At 36.1% G+C, this 20,833-nt stretch overlaps 1 protein-coding gene across 11 annotated transcripts; it reads right to left on the reverse strand.

The window, feature by feature from the left end:
- Positions 1 to 16,311: 16,311 nt before the first annotated feature.
- On the reverse strand, positions 16,312 to 19,986 carry LOC107941853 (NAD-dependent malic enzyme 59 kDa isoform, mitochondrial). Of its 11 annotated transcripts, none has more exons than XR_005920471.1 (6): positions 19,474 to 19,985; positions 18,844 to 19,128; positions 17,324 to 17,384; positions 17,089 to 17,192; positions 16,697 to 17,013; positions 16,312 to 16,577 (listed from the first exon to the last, which is right to left on the reverse strand). XR_005920471.1 is itself a non-coding variant. In XM_041104082.1 (6 exons), the coding sequence occupies exons 2-6, from the start codon at positions 18,907 to 18,909 to the stop codon at positions 16,385 to 16,387; spliced, it is 531 nt and encodes a 176-aa protein (XP_040960016.1). In that variant the 5' UTR covers positions 18,910 to 19,128; positions 19,366 to 19,986; the 3' UTR covers positions 16,312 to 16,384. The 11 variants fall into 11 exon arrangements, 3 of the variants coding, with proteins under 3 accessions (XP_040960016.1, XP_040960017.1, XP_016730966.2); XR_005920467.1 differs by lacking the exon at positions 17,324 to 17,384 and having other exon boundaries at positions 16,697 to 16,803; positions 16,931 to 17,013; positions 19,474 to 19,982; XM_041104082.1 differs by having other exon boundaries at positions 16,697 to 16,803; positions 19,366 to 19,986.
- Positions 19,987 to 20,833: the final 847 nt, after the last annotated feature.

Raw genomic sequence — 20,833 nt, forward strand, 5'->3', positions numbered from 1 at the left:
AAGATGAATTGTTTGATTTCATTAGATGTTAAATGGCTATGTTACATGTTATACATGGCATCTTGTCACATTAAATTGAGCACCATAATGACTGATTTATATGCTATGTTTGACTGAATATATTGGCAACATGCACAGTGGATCCATTGGATATAGTTGGCATGCCATGGGATTTGTGAGTACTCACCATATTGATATGTTATTTGTGAGTAATGAGGCTCTAGGTGGACTGATTTGGAGTAGATAAATGAATGTTGAGCATGAGTCTCCACTCAATAGGTTATTAGAGGCGCTATAAGGGAGCGTGTGCTTCGGCTCGCTCAACTCGGTGGACTGTATTTGATATTTGTGGGAGTTTGGAGATCCGTTTATAAAATGTATGATCACCCGATTAAGCCATGAGAAGTGTATGCCATATATACTTATGTGTAATTGTTGTCATGTTAATTGATAATTGAAAGCCATGAATAATTTATTTTTGGTATGGAAAATGCTTTTGGAAATTAAATCGACATGTTTAATTATTTTGGCTGCCAATTGGTGAATGATTGATTGCGAGTTAAGCATGAATTGCATGTTGATTTACTTGTCAATTTTATTAGCATTCACTAACCTTTTTAAAAGCTCACACCCTCTCATTCGTGCAAATAATCATCAGGATTGAGGAACTGAGGAGTCGAGCAACAGAGCTCCAACAGATTTAGGCTTGGCAGAGACCTTATTACGATTTTAAAGACTGTAATCGGACATTGTGGTACTCTCGAGAATTAGTTTGATTTTGGTTGTAAATGGAATTTGGACATTGGACATTTTATTTTAGATGGTTTTATAATAATTGTAAGGCATGTTTGAGCTAAATTATTGAATCATTTACGGTGTATTGTTCCTTGATAACATGGTGATTGATAACACGGTGTGTGAGGCATGAAATTTATACTAACGATTGTTTAAATGAAACTTTCGTGGAATGGTTTACTAGTGACTAAGGTACGACACTTGTTTGATTTATTCGGTGTTTGTTAAGCGTGAAATTAATTGCCTAATTCTATTTAATTGAGGCTTAATTGATGTCAATAAATTCAATGGAAGGTGTATGTATATGTATGTTAATTAATCGTAGTTAAATCAGATTTAATTGGCTATTAAAATATGCAAAATCGGGTTTTAAAATGTATTTTTCACAAAAATAGGTGTAATGGTTTTCACACGGGTGTGTGCTTGTCCACACGGGCTTGTGGGTAAGTGACATGTGCATGTAGAAACTGGAGCTATCACACACGGGTGTGTAGAATTTCCATATGGACGTGTTCGATCTGCCAAAAAGTTTTTCACGAAACGAACATGGGCTATTAATGACACACAGTCTAGGGGACGCAGCCGTGTGGGTCTTTGGGGATTTGAATTTTTATCTTTTTAAATTGGTAATTTTAATTTCTTTAGGTTACAATTAGGCCCTGAAAATTATTAGTTTAATTAGAGCCTTAAATGGTAAGGAAACTTGGAAAAATTTAGGATTAGTATCGTAATGGGTAAAATTTGATAGAAACGCACTTAATTTGTAAATCAAAATAGGTATTGATAGTTTGTATTTGTCATAATTTAGTCCCTAATAGTAAAACTTGAAGTGGACGTAGCAAACAAACTCAATTCAAGCTAAAATTTTTAGGCTTGCATAATTTTGACTAAAAGTTTGGTAAACACTTAGATCTAAAATCGGGATAGTTTTACCATAGGTGGTAAAATGACGAAAATGCCTTTAGGTTAAATTACCTAGGAAAAGTTTAAAATTGGCTCATAATTTGCTTCTGCATTAATAAACAACTATCAATTAGATAAGACTGAGGTGTTGTAAGGTCGGGTGTGTATTAGGTGGTCGTTAGTCAAAGAGTCACTTCAGTGGCTAATGTAACGCTTCGATTTCGAGTCAGCCTGTCCTAGTTGGGTTTGTGGTGTCATATTTGGTGGTATCAGAGCCAGATTTAAAATTGTAGGATAGCCTAGGCTGGCTAGGTTGCTTGAATATTAATGATCCTAGATTTATGATGTTTGCTTGCCTGTGTTGATTAAAATTTTGTAATTTTGCTTATGCAAGATTTTTGTGCTATAAGATGTTCTTAGGGTAGGATTCGGAACACAATGCCCTATAAGAATTTTACTTAGTAAATCTTGGATCTCTTGCCGCTACTCACTCCTGGTACATTTTCTTTACTCTTTTTATTAGTATACGATAGTTTTTATGCCTTCACGTCGTGGTTGGGGTAGTATGGATGACGATGCACTACCACGGGACGATGCTCAGGTCAAGCACTTCATTTTTAAAATGGTAGGAGCACTACAACGTATTGTTGGTGCCAACATTGCTCCGGTTCGTCAAGGTTTGCAACTGGAGCGTTTATGAGCTCTTAGAGATAAAGAGTTCCATAATGTTAGGGGCGGTGATCCGACATATACAGAGTATTGGTTGGAAGGTGCCGTTCGTATTCTCAGTCAGATGGGTTGCTCTGACGAGGATAAGTTGGGTTGTGTCGTATCACTGCTGATGGAAAAGGCTCACAAATGGTGGATGTCTATCCAGAGGGGTACTGCACCGAATCGTTTGGCTTGGGACTTCTTCTCAGCATCGTTTTGGAGGAAGCTTAAGGGTGAGTAGTATATTGAGGCTAGGAGATGAGAGTTTATGGATCTTGTTCAGGGTACTCAGTCGATAGACGAGTACGAGGCTGAGTTTTTTCGATTGAGCTAGTATGCTCCCAAGTTGGTGTCTTCTGAGGTGAACCGTTGTAAAAGGTTCAGGTTCAGGTTGAATCGTGAGATTAAGCTCTACCTTGTTGCTCAGAATATCGAGGTCTTCGACGAGTTAGTTGAGAAAGTTCGTGCATTAGAGGAGACTTTGGGGGAGGAGCTTAAAACTGCTTCATTTTGGGTTGTTAAAAGGTCGACTAAGCTGCTAGTGGTTCTGGTCGTAAGGGTAAGAGAGGTCGTTTTAGTAGATTTGGATGATGTGTTGCCAGTGGTCATGGTCAGAACAGACAGGCTACAAGAGTTTAGGCTAATATTATTGATCAAGGGGCTACTACATGGCTGATATGTGAGCATTGTAGTCGACATCATCGTGGTGAGTGCTAAAGGATGACAGGTCTTGTCTTGCCTGTGGTTCGGTAGAGCACCGTATGAGTGACTGCCCGAGGAGAGCCAGTTGTATGCAATCAGCTTGTTGCTGTTGTTGCTGCTACACCTGTTCTAGCTCGAGAGAGAGGCTATGGTGGAGGTGCTGGTCAGTGTGGTGCTGCTCAAGGTGATAATGGTGGTCCAACTAGAGTTTATGCAGTGAGGGAGCCTCGGACTAGAGAGGTGACTGACGTTATCCCAGGTACTTTAACGCTATAGTCTTTTCCTCTACTAGCATTAGTTGATTCTGGTGCGACTAGGTCGTTTATCCTAAGAGACTTAGCTAGAGAGTTAGAGATTGTGGTAGAAATGTTTAGATCGAGTGTTATGATTAAGAGCCCTCTAGGTGATAGTGTAGTGGTGGATTAGGTTTATCGTCGTTGTCCTCTAATGGTTTAGGGACAAGTGTTCCCAGTTGATCTACTTGAGTTACTATTTTAAGGTTTCAACATAAATCTAGGTATGGATAGGCTATTCGAACATGGGCTAAGGTGGATTGCCAGGTGAAGTTGGTGACTCTGTGCGGTATTGTCAGTTCAAAAGTTGTTGTTGGTGAGAAATTTGAGTTGTTGTCAAATGTGATGTGCTTAGAAGATGGTCCGAAAAGGTTGCGAAGCTTATCTAGCCTATATCCTAAATGTTGATAGTAGGGAGATGATGTTGGATGAGATTCGAGCTATTTGTGATTTTTCAGATGTGTTTCCTGAGGAGTTGCATGGTTTATTGCCAAATAGAGAAGTTGATTTTGGTATTGAACTCTATCCCGGTACTGCTCCGATGTCTGTTGCGCCCTATCGCATGGCACCTGATGAACTGAAAGAGTTGAAACTGAAGTTGCAAGAGTTGTTGGATTGTGGGTTCATTTGTCCGAGTGTGTCTCTATGGGGAGCACCAGTGTGTTTGTGAAGAAAAAGGATGGGACTTTGAGGCTGCACATTGATTATCGCCAGTTGAATAGGTTGATCATCAAGAATAAGTATCTGTTACCGAGGATTGATGATTTTTTTATCAATTTCAAGGAGCTTCAATTTTCTCGAAGATTGATATGAGGTCTTGCTATTATCAGTTAAAGGTTAATGATTCAGATGTGTTGAAGATTGCTTTCAGGACTCGGTATGGTTGTTACGAGTTTCTTATCATGCCATTCGGGTTGACGAATGCAGTTGCCGCATTTATGGACAAGATGAACTGAGTATTCCATTCCTACCTGAATCAGTTCGTAGTGGTTTTTATAGATGATATATTGGTGTATTCTAGATAAGAAGATAAGCACGATGAGCACTTGAGTATGGTTCTGCAAGTTTTACAGGAGAAGTAGTTGTCTGCGAAGCTGAGAAAGTGTGAGTTTTAGCTTCATGGGGTGGTTTTTTTGGGTCATGTCATTTCAGCTAATGGAATTTGGGTTGATCCGAAGAAAGTTGAGGCGATTTTTGATTGGAAGTCATTGAGGACTATTTCTGAGGTCAAAAATTTCTTGGGTTTAGTTGATTATTACCATCACTTTATCGAGGGATTTTCAAGCATTGTTGCTCCTTTGACGAAATTGCTTCAGAAGAACACCGCTTTTGAGTGGATTGATGAGAGGCAGAAGTGTTTTGAGAAGCTCACGTCAATTTTGACTGCAGTGCCTATGTTGACATAGCCGGTAACCAGTAAGGAGTATGTGGACTACAGTGATGCTTCTTATACAAGACTGGGTTGTATGCTGATGCAGGAGGGTTGAATAGTAGCTTATGCATCGAGGCAGTTGAGGCCGCATGAGTGTAACTATTCGACTCATGATCTGTAGGTAGTTGTTATAGTCTTCGCTCTCCAGATTTAGCGTCACGATTTGTACAATGAGAGGTGTATGATATACACCGATCATAAGAGTCTTAAGTGTCTCCTAACCCAGAAGGAGTTAAACTTGAGATAGAGGTGCTGGATCGAGTTGTTGAAATATTACGATTTTGTGATCGAGTACCATCCAGGGAAGATGAACATAGTTGCAGATGTTTTGAGTCACAAGTCTCTAGTTGATTTGAGGGCTATGTTTGCGAGGTTGTCTATATCTGATGATGGGGGTCTCTTGGCTGAACTTCAGGTGAGGCCGGATATTTCGTAACAGATTCATGAGCGTCAGTCTTTTGATAAGAGTTTCGTTCATCGGATTCATCAGGTTTAGTAAGGTGTTCAAGGGGATTTTGATCTCAACTCTAATGGTGCTATGTGTTTCTGAGGTCGCTTGCTTGTTCTAAAAGACGAGGATCTGAGGCGCTTGATTCTTACAGAGGCTCATTACAGTCCTTTTGCTATGCATCTCAATGGGAATAAGATGTTTAAGGATCTTTAGGTTCGTATTGGTGGCCTGGGTTGTAGAAGGATGTTGCCAACTTTGTTGCGAGATGTTTGGTTTGTCAGAGGGTAAAAGTTAAACATCAGCATTGGGTTTGCTTCAGCCTAGTCAGATTCTGTAGTGGAAATGGGAGCAAATTATGATGGATTTTGCTTCGGGTTCGCCTTTGACTCCAACACGTAAGGATTCAATCTGGGTGATTGTGGATAGACTTACGAAGTCTGCTTATTTTCTACAAGTTTGTACAACTTGTAACCTGCATCAGTTAGCTGAGTTCTACATCTGAGAGATTGTTCGTCTTCATGGAGTTATTGTTTCAATCATATCAGACTGAGATTTGCGGTTTACTTCAAGATTATAAAAGGCGTTGCATGAGGCTTTGGGTTTGAAGCTTCATTTCAGTTCAGCTTATCAACCGCAGTCCAATGGTTAGTCAGAGAGGGTCATCTAGTTTCTTGAGGACTTGCTTTTTAATTGTGTTATCGGCTTTGGAGTTAACTCGGATAGTCACTTGCCATTAGTCGACTTTCGAGGTTTTGTATAGTCAGGGGTGTATGACTCCTTTGGGTCAGTCTGATTTGGAGGAGAACAGGAATTTAGGTCCAGAGTTGGTTCGAGAAGTTGAGGATAAGGTGAGACTTATTTACGAGCGGTTGAAGGTTGCTTCTAATCGATAGAAGTCCTACACTGACCTGAGACATCAAGACATTGAATATCAGGTTGGTGACAAGGTATTTTTGAAGGTTTCACCGTAGAAGAAAGTTTTGAGCTTCGGGCGGAAGGGTAAGCTCAGTCCGAGGTTCATTGGCCCTTACGATTTTGTCAAGTGGATTAGACTGATTGCTTATCGTTTGTTGTTGCCACTTGAGCTAGAGTGTAGGCATGACGTTTTCCATGTCTCCATGTTACGGAAGTACAGATCTGATCCTTCTAACGTTGTTCCTATTGAGGAGATTGAGGTTTGATCTGATCTTTTGTACGAGGAGGAACCAGTTACGATCCTAGATCGTGAGGTCAAGGTGCTACGCAATAAGGCAATTCCATTGCTGAAGGTTTTGTGGTGCAACCACAAGACTAAAGAAGCCATCTGGGACTCAAAAGTTGTGATAAGACGTCAATATCCATATCTATTTGATTTAGGTAAATTTCGAGGACAAAATTTCTTTTTAGAGGAGGAGAGTTGTAATATCCCTAAACTGGGTCTAGTAGCTTCGGTATATTATTTTCGAGTTCCGAGTGAGAAACTAGGAATTCAAAAGGCTTCTAGTCATTTTTAATTTAATGTAGGAGGTTAATTTCATCTAAAATCGATTAAACAATTTCATCTAAAATCAGTTAAACAATAACCCAGAAAAATAAAAATGTTTTTGAAAAATTAATTTTAAAGTAATTAAATAATTATTAGTGAAAATAATTAATCTGGGTCGAAACAGATTTTTAAAATAATTTTTATTGGGGGTTAATTTGAGTTAAATTTAAATATTAATTAAATTGGATTGAATTGTAAAACAAGGGAATTTTTAGAGTATTTATATGGCAAATAAACTTTAAAATTTTGGAATTTTGGAAGGAAAGGATTAAATAGTAAAGTAAGGGAAATGTGGGAGTGCCTAGTAGGTAAATTTCCCAATTTTTAAATTTCTGGTGGGTTGTTTCAGTTTTAAACACAATGCATCTAGCCTACTTATCATATTAGATTCTAGAATTACTGAGATGAAGCTAGAATTGGTTTCGGTGGTATGTGAGTATCCAGATGTATTTCCAAAGGAATTACCAGGGTTACCGACAATCAGAGAGGTTGAGTTTGCTATTGTGTTAATGTCGGGAACATCTCTGATATCAATAGCTCCTTACAGAATGACACCTACAGAATTAAAAGAGTTGAAAGCACAGTTACAAGAGTTGACAGATAGGGGTTTTGCTAGACCTAGTTTTTTCTCCTTAGGGTGTTCCAATGTTATTTGTTAAGAAAAAGGACGGATCCATGCGATTATGTATTGATTATCGATAGCCCAACAAAATCACAATCAAGAACAAGTATCCATTGCCACGTATTTACAATCTGTTTTATCAATTGAAAAGTACGACAATGTTCTCAAAGATCGATTTTCGTTCTGGTTATTATCAACTGTGAGTTAAAGACTCAGATGTGCCAAAACAGCATTTAGGACCATGTACGGACATTATGAATTTCTTGTGATGTCATTTGGTTTGACTAATGCACCTGCGGTATTTATGGACTTGATGAACAGAATCTCCAGACCATATTTTGATAGATTGGTTGTGGTATTCATTGATGATATTCTGGTTTATTCACGAGATGAGTTAAAGCATGTCGAGCATTTGAGAATTTTTTTACAAACTTAGCATGGAAAACAATTGTTCACTAAGTTTAGGAAATGTGACTTCTGGCTTCGGGAAGTCAGATTTTTGAGACAAGTTGTATCGGTCAATGGCATTAGAATTGATCAGAGCCAAATTTCAGCTGTGGTAGATTGGAAGCCTCCAAGAAATGTATCTAAGGTGAGAAGTTTTTTGGGTTTATCCGGATATTATAGAAGATTCGTCAAGGGATTCTCAATGATTGCTACACTGTTGACGAGATTGTCGCAAAAGATGTTAAGTTCGAATCGTTTGAGAAATGTCAGCAAAGCTTCAATCAGTTGAAAGCATTGTTAACTGAGGTACCTGTGTTAGTTCAGCCAAAGTCTGATAAAGAATTTGTAATTTATAGTGATGCATCATTGAGTGGTTTGGGGTGTGTTCTGATGGAAGAGGTCAAAGTGATATCGTATGCTTCTAGACAATTAAAACCACACTAAAAGAATTATCCAACGCATGATTTAAAGCTTGCAGCTATTGTATTTGCCATGAATATTTGGCGACACCAATTTGTACGGAGAAAAATATCATACTTCACGGATCATAAAAGTCTGAAGTACTTGATGTCATAGAAACATTTGAATTCGAGACAGCGAAGATGGCTCGAGTTATTGAAAGACTATGATTTGATCTTTGATTATCATTTGAGAAAGGCTAATGTTGTTGATGATGCTTTGAGTAGAAAGTCTCTTACTTTGCGAGCTTTGAATATGAGATTGACGTTAATTGATGATGGTTCAATTTTAGCTAAGTTAAAAGCTAGACCGATGTTTTTACAACAAATTTGCAAAGCTCAAAAATGTGATGATGTGTTGATAGCTAAACGGAAACATATTGAGACGACACCTGATTCAGATTTTTATGTTGGTTCCAATGGTAGTTTGTACTTCAAAGGTAGAATTTGTGTTCTGAGAAATTCTGATTTCGTTCAAAATATTTTACAAGTAGATTTTAATTTTTTATGTCCCTTTCTTTGCTTTAACTGATGTGTAAGCTACTCATTGATATGTAGCTCCAAGAATGGTTGAAAAATTGAAAGAAGAAGTGGAAAAAAAACAAATAATGTTATGACAATAATAAGCTCATTAGGACAAATAGTTAGGGTTGATAGAATATATAAAATATATTTGTTAGAGTTGTAAGGGGAAATTTTTCCTACTGATTTCATGGAATTATCATTCAGGGAGTTGGATCTAATTCTGGGGTTGGATTGGTTAATATAGCATCAAGCAAACTTAGATTGTGCCTTAAAAAGGGCAACCTTGAAAACCAAATATGGCAAAGAAATTCTTATAATAGGCAATAGAAGGAATTATTTGTCAAACGTAATCTCAGCCATAGTCAAAGAAATATTAATTCGTAAGGAATGTGAGACGTTTTTAGCTTATTTTAAAGAAGCTAAAATCGTTGAACCCAAATTAAGCAACATTCGAATAGTTAGCGAACTTCCTGACATTTTTCCGAATAGCTACTGGGTTACCTCCGGATCGCGAAGTAGAGTTTGGAAATAAGGTGTTGCCAAGAACCGCACCAGTGTCAATATTTCCGTACCATATTGTGCTTAAGGAGTTAAAAAAACTAAAGATTCAACTTCAGGAGTCGCTAGATCATGGGTTCATTAGACCCAGTATTTCTCCGTGAGGTGCATCAATTTTGTTTGTGAAAAGGAAGGACGGATCAGTCCAACTGTGTATTGATTATCGTCAGCTAAATAAGTTAAACATGAAAAATAAATATCCTTTACCAAGGATAGATGACTTGTTCAACCAATTTCGAGGTGCCACTGTATTTTCCAAAATTGATCTAAGGTCAGGATACTACCAATTAAAAGTGAAGGAGATGAACGTGCACAAAACAAATTTTAGAACTTGTATGGACACTATGAGTTTCTAGTCATGCCATTCAAATTAACAAATGCACTGATAGCATTCATAGACCTTATGAATCGTGTGTTTCAACCCTTCGTCGACCAATTTGTCATAGTCTTTATTGATGACATTTTGGTGTACTGAAAATCTGAGGTAGAACATGAGAAACACTTAAGGATCGTTTTGCAAATTCTACGAGAGAAGAAATTTTTCGCAAAATTCTGCAAGTGTCAATTTTGTCTTAACGAAGTAATGTTTTTAGGTCACATTGTTCGTGCTGAGGGTATACAAGTGGACCTGAAAAAGATAGAAGAAATCCTAGAATGGAAGTAGCAAAAGAACATTTAAGAAATTCAAAATTTTCTGGGATTAGCAGGATATTATCGAAGGTTTTTCCTTAGTAGCCACCCCTTTGACCAAGTTGCTAAGGAAAGATGAGCCTTTTAAGTGGGTCGAGGAGCAGTAAAAAAGTTTTCAAAAGTTGAAGACGGTTCTAACCCAAACACCAATCTTAATCTAACCCAAATTAGGAAAGGAATATGTTATTTACAGTTATGTGTCATATATGGGTCTCGGTTCTATCTTAATGCAAGATGAAAAATGCTCGCTTATATAGCACGATAACTTAAGGCTCATGAACACAATTACCCTACACACAACCTAAAGTTAGCTACAGTAGTCTTTGCGCTTAAAATTTGGAGGCACTATCTTTATTGAAAAAAGTGTATGATTTATACAGATCACAAAAGATTGAAATACCTCTTAACTCAAAAAGAACTCAACCTAAGGCAAAGGAGGTGGATTGAGTTACTCAAAGATTATGACTATACCATTAAATGCCATCTAGGAAAAGCAATGCTGACACCCTAAGTAGAAAAGCAAAAATAGAGTTAAGGGTAATGTTTGTGAGATTAAACCTTTATGGTGATGGAGGAATCCTAGTCAAATTACAAGTCAAACTAACCCTAGGGGAGGAAATTAAAAGAAAACAACCCTTAGGTATAGAGTTTTTGTCACACATAAGAAGGGTCGAAGATGGATTGACAGAAGACTTGTCAATTAACGAAAAACGGGCCTTTTGCTTTAGAAAAAGATTGTGTGTTGCAAATGATCTAGAGTTAAAAAAAAAAGATACTTAGGGAAGCTCATAATAGTCCATACTCTATGCATCCCATAAGTAATAAAGTATATGAACACTTGAAAGAACTATATTGGTGGTCAGGATTAAAAAGAGATGTGACAGACTATGTGGCAAAGTGTTTGACATGTCAACAAGTAAAGGCGGAACACCAATTTCCATCAGAGTTACTTCAACTAATTACGATTCCACAATTGAAGTGGGAGAGGATAACAATGGATTTCGTAACTGAGTTACCTCTAACTCTCTCAAAAAAGGACTCAGTGTAGGTGATAGTGGACAGACTCACCAAATCAGCCCATTTCATCCCTGTTCGAACTAATTACCCCTTAGAAAAATTAGCAAAGTTGGACATTGCAGAAACTGTTGTTACATGGAGTACTAGTATCGATTATATCCTATCAAGACCATCGATTCACTTTGAGGTTGTAATAGCCCAATTTGCCCCGGGCCCATTCATAATAAGCAGAAAAAAACAAGAAAAAATAATTAAATATCCACAGTCCAAATACATAGGCCCAACATGGCCCAAATCGTTTTTAACCTAAACACTAGCCTAGCCCAATATCCCCAACCCAATTAACCTACCACCTAACCCTGGCCCTAATCATCTCAGCCCAAAACAAAATCACAAACAAAAATCCTAGGGTTTCTGGAAACTAAGCCGCTGCAGCAGCCTCACAACGCGCCGCCTTCGGCCTTCCTCTCTACGCACGCCACGCCACCACCTCCGTACTCTAGTACCTGCAGCAAATAACAAGACAAAGAAACAATAAAAAATAAAGAAACAAAAATAACATAAAAGAGGACTTTGTATTTTTTTTCTTTCTTCTTTATTTTCGGCTATATAAGCCAAGATTCGAGCACTGTAATTTTTTTACGGAGATTCGATAATGAAAATACAAAAACAAAACAAAGGTGATTTTTTCTCTTTGATTCGGTTCTTAAGTTTTTCTTTCCGATTTTTTTCCTCAGATCCTTTGATTCTTTTTCTTTGTTCGTTTACTCATTAAGAAAAGAGAAACTAAGGGAGGATAATTTACCTCTGTATTAAAGCCGTCGAATCCCTATCTTCACCGTCGTAATCGGAGTCTAGACAGGGACGACGAGGCATGTGGCAGCGCCACCTGCGAGTAGACAATGGGGCTAGGGTCGGAACCCTAGCAGAGAAATACTCAATTTTTTTTTTATTTTTAGGGCCACAACTGTTTTTTTTTAGAGAATTTAGTTTAAATAGTGCCATCATACGGCACCATTTTGAGCAAGGGCTCATAAGCGTTGAACCGACGCCGTTTAGGCTATAGCCCGCTCGCGACCCGACCCAAGGGGGAGGATCCGCGCGTTTTGTCCCAAGGGTCAATTTGCGTGAATGGTCCTCTCTCTTTTAGGGTGTGTTCAAATCAGTTTTTGCCATTTTTTATTTTTCACCCTGCATTTTGTTTTGGTTTCATTTTGGCCCAGGTTGAAATGCTGCGTTTTAGAGGGATGGGAATATTTCCTATTTCAGTCCCCCATGTTATTCGCGCATTGCACATTGGCCCTTATTTGGCTTTACTTATGTTTGTTCCCTAGAAATTCTATTTTAGTTGCAATTTAATCCCTTTCGTATTTTCTTCATCAATTAATTTAATAATATTACTATTATTTATTAATCATATTATTATTTGTATTATTATTAAACTTTTCATCCATATATAATGCTTATTTAAATTAATATGTGTACATTATATTATGAATTTCGATTTTCTTCCAAAAAATGCATTTAAATACTATTATTTATATAGTGATTATTTTATTAACTTTATTTTGAATCTATCATGAACTCATAAATATTTATTTTAAAATTTAGTGCTTATAATTTATTGACTATCATTTCTTCTCTTGTTTTCAATATGTCTTTTAAGGTTGATTATTAATGCCTCTGATTTTTGAATGTTGTATGATGTGAGACGATTGCTATTATGCATATTGTGTTGCTTGTTCCTATTATTTGATTATTTGTCATTTATTAGTATACATTGTGGCTTATGAATTATTATTTTGCGTCATCCATTTTCAATCCACCACACTTTATTCGTTTAAAAGGGTATATCTAATATCGTTTAAATATCAAAATCATTTCATTCAAAAGCTTTAAGATAACGCAATGTTCAGTATTTGAGATCTCCGAAAGAATTAGGCCCTAGCGTATTGGGTTCCAATTTTCCTCGTTGAATCTAAATAATTGAAGATTTTCTTTAATCAAAACACGTAAATAAAAATCTCCCTCTCGGGAATTTGATACGTTGTGTCCTAATGTATTGGACATGACATGTTGATTTTTCGAGACGAGAATTTTCCAAAAAATAATAAGGGCAATATTCAATGCTCGGAATTTTGAGAAATTGTGCCCTAACGTATTGAGCTTCGATTTTTCATCTGACTTAAAGCAATTGAATATCCTTTTAAGCTTCACCGCACGAGTTTTGAAAATCAAAAGACAAGCTTATTCTCGAGGACTAAAAATGTCGTATCCTAACATATTGGGTATGACATTCTATTACTTTGAGACAAGAAGGTCTTTAGCATCCGCTTTGATTTATCCAAGCATCTTTTATAAAATTAACTTTAATAAAAAAGGAAGGATCATATTTTTAAAATCTTTTCAAATTCTCAACACTAAGACATTAAACAATCAATTCAATACCAATTTTTGGCGTTACGAGGGTGCTAACCCTTCCTCGTGTGCAACTGACTCCCGAACCTATTTTCTCAAAATTCGTAGACCTAAAATCGTTTTCAAGGTGAGCCGATCACACCTCAATAAAGGATCGGTGGCAACTCCCATTTTCTTTTTTTAAAGTCGATCCCCATTTTTTTAAATCTAAAAAATGGTTTCGGCAGAGGTTTTGGAAGAAATTACACAAAGCATTAGGAATTAGACTTTACTTTAGCACAACTTTCCACACACAAACCGATGAAAATCTAAAAGAACAATTCAAATCTTAGAAGACATGTTAAAAAGTTTTGTCATTGACTTCTGAGGCAGTTGGGAGGAATTTCTACCACTCGTCGAGTTTGCTTACACCAATAGTTATCAAGCAAGCATAAAGATGGCACCTTATGAGGCACTTTATGGAAGAAAATGTCGCACGCCGCCATGTTGGACGGAATTAAAAGAAAGGAGAATGTTGGGTCCAAAATTAGTTCAAGAAACTGAAAATAAAACCTGATTAATGCAAGAAAGATTAAAAATAGCCTCAGATAGACAAAAATCATATGCAGACCCAAAGAGAAGAGAAATCAAATTTCATGTCGGTGAACAAGTCATCTTATAAGTTTTACCACGGAAAAAGGTTTTATGGTTTGGAAGGAAAAGAAAATTGAGTCCTAGTTTCATCGGTCCCTACAAAGTACAAAAGTGAATCAGCCCAATAGAACTTAAGCTACCTCCAGAGTTAGATTAAATCCACAACATGTTCCATGTGTCGATGTTGCAACGCTATCATTCTAATCATTCCCATATCATCCCTATTGAAGAGATCAAGCTCCGACCAAATTTATCTTTCGATGAAGAGCCAATTAGTATTATAGATAAGGAGGTTAAAAATCTTAGAAATAAGCAAATTCCTCTAGTTAAGGTTTTGTGGAAAAACCATGGAACCAAAAAAACGACAAGGGAATTGGAGGAGTTGATTTGTCAATAATATCCTCACCTGTTCAATCCAGGTAAGTGAATTTCGAGGATGGATTTTCTAAGGGAGGGAAATTTGTCACATCCCAAAATTGGGTCTAAGAGAAATAAGATAAAAATTTAGATTGCTATTTGTTTTCTTTAAAAATAGGGTAAGGGAATTAGAATTGCTTAAAATTATTTTTTGTTAGAAAACCAATAAGAATAAGCCTGTGGGTTCAAATGGTAAGGGTTTAGCCTACTCATAGGTCCTAAGTTCAAACACCTTAGTGGGTATTCAACTAAAATATTTTTATTTTCTTCCCTCAAGTGGATCTTCAATCTCCTCTCCAAAGTAAAGGTTTTTAAGCCTTCAAAATAGATGTGGGATCTAAACCTAAATCTTTGTGAATAATTGAATTTTAAGAGCGAACCCTAGGAGAACCCCTGTTGTGCGAGCCCCTATCATGCGAACCCTAGTATAGGCCAGCCCTATCGTGCGAGCCCCTATCTTGCAAACCCTAGTATAAGCGAGCCTTGTCGTGCAAACCCTAATAGAGGTAAACTTATATGTGCAAACCCTGTTATACAAACCCATATGCATAACCCTATAGGATTCCCTCGGCGAACCCTAAGAATATCCATACAAGCCTTGTGTGATTAATAAGCGAACCCTAGGTTCTTACTTGCCCTATATAATAATACATGGTAGCAACATATTTACATGTAAGCCACTACTAGGTGCTAGTTAATTATATGGTATCACATGCAAGCCCTACTATTGCATACAAACCCTATATATGTGATATGTGAACCCCCTTTACACGCTAAAACTTATGAACCATTCCTGTTACAATAGGTGAAACTGTGTAGTATCACATGCAACCCTATATATATGTCTATTATGCGAACTCATATGCTAGCAGTATGTGAACCCCATTTATGCCTTTATTTGAACTCATATGATTAGTAGCATGCGATCCTTGTATATATATGCGAACCTCTGTAAAAAAAATGTGAACCCTAACCTGCTAACCCTAGGTGCGAACCCTGGACTCGCGAGCCCTTAATGCAAACCTATACATGTGCTAGATAACTAGGCCTATAAATTCATATACAAATCCTATACATATGCCATTGTTTTTTTTTTGTTTACTCGTACAAATTATATGTGTCACTATACCAAAACAGGCTTTTAGCGGTGCTTTTTTAGGCCTTTAGCGACGCTTTCTAAAAAAACGCTGCTAAAGACAGCGTCGCTAACTTTAGCGGCATTTTTAGAAACAAACGCCACTAAAGACCGCGACCTTTAGCGGCGCTTTTCCCACAAACGCCGCTAAAGACCAAGACCTTTAGCCGTGCTTTTATCACAAAGGCCGCTAAAGACCAAGACCTTTAGCGGCGCTTTTCCCACAAACGCTGCTAAAGCCCATGACCTTTAGCAGCGCTTTTCCCACAAACACCGCTAAAGAACATGACCTTTAGCGGCGCTTCTCGCAAAAACGCCGCTAAAAACATAGCCTTTAAAAAAAATCATTTCAATCAAATTATATTTATTTTTATGATAAATATTATATTATGTTTTATTTTCTAAATTTGAACTTTAAATATACTTTTAAGGATAAATAAAAAAATATTATTTAAATTAAATTTTCTATGAAAATTTTAACTAAATATAAAAATTATGAATGAAGAAAACTAATAATGATTTTATGGTAGAAGTAAGAAACTAAAAAGAAAAAGAAAAATATGAATGAAGTACAAAATCATAAAAAGAAATCCGCAAATGATTTTCTAGCAAAACATTTTTACATGATTAGGTCATAAAATCCACATCTTCATTACACGAGAAAGGACTTTACATATCTAAAAGACCATAAAAGGCTTTGCACAAATAGGATGAAAGAAGCTAGAAAGGAGGTACAAAATTGTACATCTTTATCAAGTAGGAAGAAGTTAAGTGCAGCTGTTTCTGCATTTCCTGTCATCCTTACAACAGCTTGAACAGCCATGCTAAGAACACCAAGCCCTGCACTAGAAGCCAGAAAGAAAAGTTTCTATGAGAAATTGTGAGGGAATGGATGCAAGGAGCTGTACAAAAATTACGGTGAAAGATTGAAAGACCAAGCTTTATCTATAAGTCAGCCAAATACCTTCCAGCTCCCACCACAACAATCTTGTGGTTTGGAAAATCATCCAAAGATGGACCTTGTGCTCTTACAGTTCCTAACAATCCAGCAAGTGCAACTCCAGCAGTTCCCTAAGAGAATTAAGCAAGCACAACTTTCTAATATTGGTGGCATTCATAGTGATGCTGCAACAATCTAAGTTACACTAGAATTTAATCCTATCCATAAAAGTAGCAACTTGATAGGCCAAGTGCTCACTTGTACGTCATCATTAAACATGCAAAACCTTTCTCGATAGCGTTTTAGTGTTTCAAAGGCCCACTTCATTTGAAAACCTCAAACTGAATGGGGTAACCATCAAATAAACATCATGGCATGAGCATAAAACAAAAGTCTCACTTCTGAAAGAGAGAAACCTGTACAATAGCCTTAGGCCAACTTGTTAAAACTGCTTTGATGAACTCATCAATAATTGATAAATATTCTTCCCCTTCTAACCTTGGTTGTCTTAGTCTTAAATCTGTCCAAACCCCCAAAAAGAAACATGTCAAAAGAAATCTCCACAATCGGTAAATAAAACAAAGTACCACCAAGCATTTCATATGTTCCATTCTATGAATAACAAAGTAAATAAGCACATATTTTACTCACAAAGTGGGTCTTCAATTAGCTTTAGATTGTTAGTACCAACATCTAGCATAACTGGGAGTATCTGTCAGTGACAGATATTGATATAATAATTAAAGTTCTAACACAAGACAAGAGATTTTCCATCACAAGAAAATGTAAAATATGATAATAACATGGAGCAAACTTTTTCAACAAGATATAATCCACACACACATTTTGCTTAGCCATAAAAATTTAATAAAATTAAGTCAACCACTAGAATTACATCATCGAAACAACAACATAAAACACCAACAAAAAACAAAAACACCCTTATAAAAATAGGAAAACACCAGTAAACCAACAACTCTAAAGGCGAACCAAGCAAAAGATCACCACCACGCATAAAACATACAAACAAGATCAAATCACAACAATCGCCCTAGCATTAGCCATTCTGTTGGTATCAAAATCAAGATCCTCCATCACCATCTCAAAGACTTCAACCTTAGTGTGAAAAACCAACTCCTTGATATCATCAACAAAGATTAGTGATTACAAATAATACCTAGAATCTTAAACCAGTATGCCTTTGCAGCACACTTTATAGCTAAGGAGCATTAATAAACATAATACAACCATATGCCTAAACACCACCACTCTGATAGATAACATGATCATCCAAAACAAAACTTCATATTCAAGCACACAAAACCACCCGATCAGAAATTCAAATGCAGCAAAACAAAGGAAAAGAATCAGCATTGACACAAAAAATTCAGACCAAAAAAATTCAGAACATATAGCTATCGACATTCTAAGATTTGATTTATGCAACAACAACATATCAACTCCTTTAAACATCTCCAGATTCTTAAAATAAATAGAACTGCTTCCAACCCCAACCCTTCAGGCATACCATCTTTTAAAATCAATGTATCCAAAACACCAAAAATTAATGAAATTATTGATGCAAAAGGTTGAGTATTACTTCCTATGAGTTGGCTCAATATTCCACTGCTCTTTCTTCCACCCCTCTCTGAATATATGTAATATGTATACATATGTACATGTGTGCGTATAAATTCCAACTAATACAAAGAAATAGAATGTCTAGATTGTGTGATAGACTCTATTTTTAGGAGTTCACCATCTATACACTGCTCCATTGTTTTTGTTTTTAATGTTATTTTGCATGTAAATAACTTCATTATATGTGTTATCGAAATTAGAATTAATTACTTTTGTTTCCTTTCTTAACTTTTATTCCATAATCTAGAGGTGATTACTTGAGAGAGAGAGAAATCATGTTTTTCTGAATGTTTAAGTTATTAGTTATTTTAATTTTAATATTTTTTTTCTAAGAGAGAAAATTTTAAAATTTGTAATTCACAAAATCATTCATGGTTTTTAAAATTTTGCAAGCGAATATCAAAGAGCTGTTAGGAGTTGAGGAAACTCAAAATGTTATATAGGTATTAGCTACTGCCATCTTGCAATGATTCATAGACATATACTCAAAATGTGCAGTAAGCAATAATTCATAACATGCACAAACTTACCTTTTGAGCAGGCCAATTATATATCATAGACATTATCTCTCCTTTATCCTTTGCACTGAAATACATTCCACGTGGGCGTCTAAATAATCCAGAATAATTTTGGCATACCAGTCCTTATAATCCAGCAATTATAGCAACATTTCCAGGCCTTGACTCCGTTGGAGGCCGAACATGAGATACTCCCCAGCGACCTTGATTGATTCTTAATCACATTTCTTAAAAAGGGTGCTCTGAAATTCCCTTCCAAATCTGGCTCGAAAAATTTATCAGCACGTAAACCATCCACTGCAATGATATGGTTTTACCAAGACGTAGCAATTAGTAATTACACTGAACATTAAAAATGAGTAATCATTTCAGGAAATGAAATGTTTCAAACATTAAACTGTAGATGCACCACAATAATCATGAACAGCCCATCATTGAGTTCTTCATTTTTCATATAAAAAACTTAGCCTTTTAATATAAAGATAAAATAAGTAAATAACTAACATACCCAAAAGGTTCTTTGTTTCTATTTACCTGAATCGTCAGATTTGCATCAAACTCAACAAGCCATTTTTCACTATCAATCCTATTCAAAAAAATCAAGGGGGTTGAACCCTAAAAAGAGAAGAAAGGTGGGTTTACCAACAAGAAGAACAAGGCGTTTAGCAGGAGGAGAGAAGCGAGGGGAGACAAGATCCATGCCATGAACAATGGGGGTCTTGAAGTAGATGTTGAAAATGCTTAACATGTAAACGGCATAGAGGATGACACCAAGTATAACCAGCCATGTTTCTCTTCTTTTAACCCATTGTCATCTCCTGGGTATGCTTGGTTTACGTAGCTTCGAATCTCGGTTACCCAAGATCCCATCTATATCCACCTTTTTCGTTACTTTGGTTCCTCTGTTGTAACCCAAAATTACTTGGTCTCACCTCTCTATAAACTCTTGCAAGAAAACCTCAAAGTGAAGAAGAAATTGGGAAAGACTCAGTTTAGGGTTTGGATTTGGTTGAAAAACTCTTGTAAGGTCTCCATGAATCTGTACCCTTTGAGGAGATGGAGAGGGCTGCCACTTTGGGGAAATTGGGGGGAAAGATAAAGGGAATCGGGGTAGGGGAGAAATTGGGGGAAATAAAGGGAATCGATTTTGGGAAAAAGAAGGGGGAAAAATATATATTTCATTTTGAATTTTGGGATAAAAAATATATATAAACACAAAACGACGTCATTTTGCAAAAATATTACTGGCGTTTGGAAGAAAAACGCCACTATTGCTCTTTTTTGTGGCGTTTTTATTTCTTACATTTTGCGGCGTTTTTTCAAAAATACCGCTAACGCTCTATTTCTTACAATTTTTATATTAAATTATTATATCTTTCATATAAATTTTAAATAAATGATTTTTTAAATTTTAAGTAATATTTAAAAGAATTAGATAAAATTATAATTTTTAGTTTTTGTATTTCATTTTTATTTGTTCTAATTTGGTCCTATCCAAAATAGATAGTTACTTATCTGTATCAATCTATTACTTTTTTTATTTATTTATCAATTTTTTTATAATCTAATATTTAAATATATCAAATGGTTTAGATTAAATCTTTTTAAATATAAAAGATTGTATAAAATTTTATTATTTAATAAATCTCAAGTAAACCTTAAATCCTAAACCATTTAATATATATAAAGTTTATCTATAATCTCTTAATTAATTTAAACTATAATCATAATGTTAATCTAAACCCTAAACCCCTAACCCCTATCTCCTAAACCTTAAATCATAAAACATAAACCCTAAACCCCTAACGCCTAACCCCTAACCCCTCTTTTACAATTATATAAGAACTTAATTAATATATAAATTAAAAATACTAATTAATCTAAACCTTAAACCCTAACCCGACCCCAAATCTTTAAACCATGAATCACTAACTCTTAACCTCTAACCCCTAACCCTTAACCCCTAACCCCTAACCCCTAACTACTAACCCCTAAACCTTAT

Source organism: Gossypium hirsutum, chromosome D11, assembly GCF_007990345.1.
Source record: "Gossypium hirsutum isolate 1008001.06 chromosome D11, Gossypium_hirsutum_v2.1, whole genome shotgun sequence".
Lineage (NCBI taxonomy): Eukaryota > Viridiplantae > Streptophyta > Magnoliopsida > Malvales > Malvaceae > Gossypium > Gossypium hirsutum.

Coding starts and splice junctions, on each gene's coding strand:
- LOC107941853 (XM_041104082.1), bottom strand. CDS start 18,909: ATGTATTTCAGTGCAAAGGATAAAGGAGAGATAATGTCTATGATATAT. Junction 17,385..18,843: donor ATAATTGGCCTGCTCAAAAG/GTAAGTTTGTGC, acceptor TGTCACTGACAG/ATACTCCCAGTTATGCTAGA. Junction 16,804..17,088: donor GGCCTAAGGCTATTGTACAG/GTTTCTCTCTTT, acceptor TAATTCTCTTAG/GGAACTGCTGGAGTTGCACT.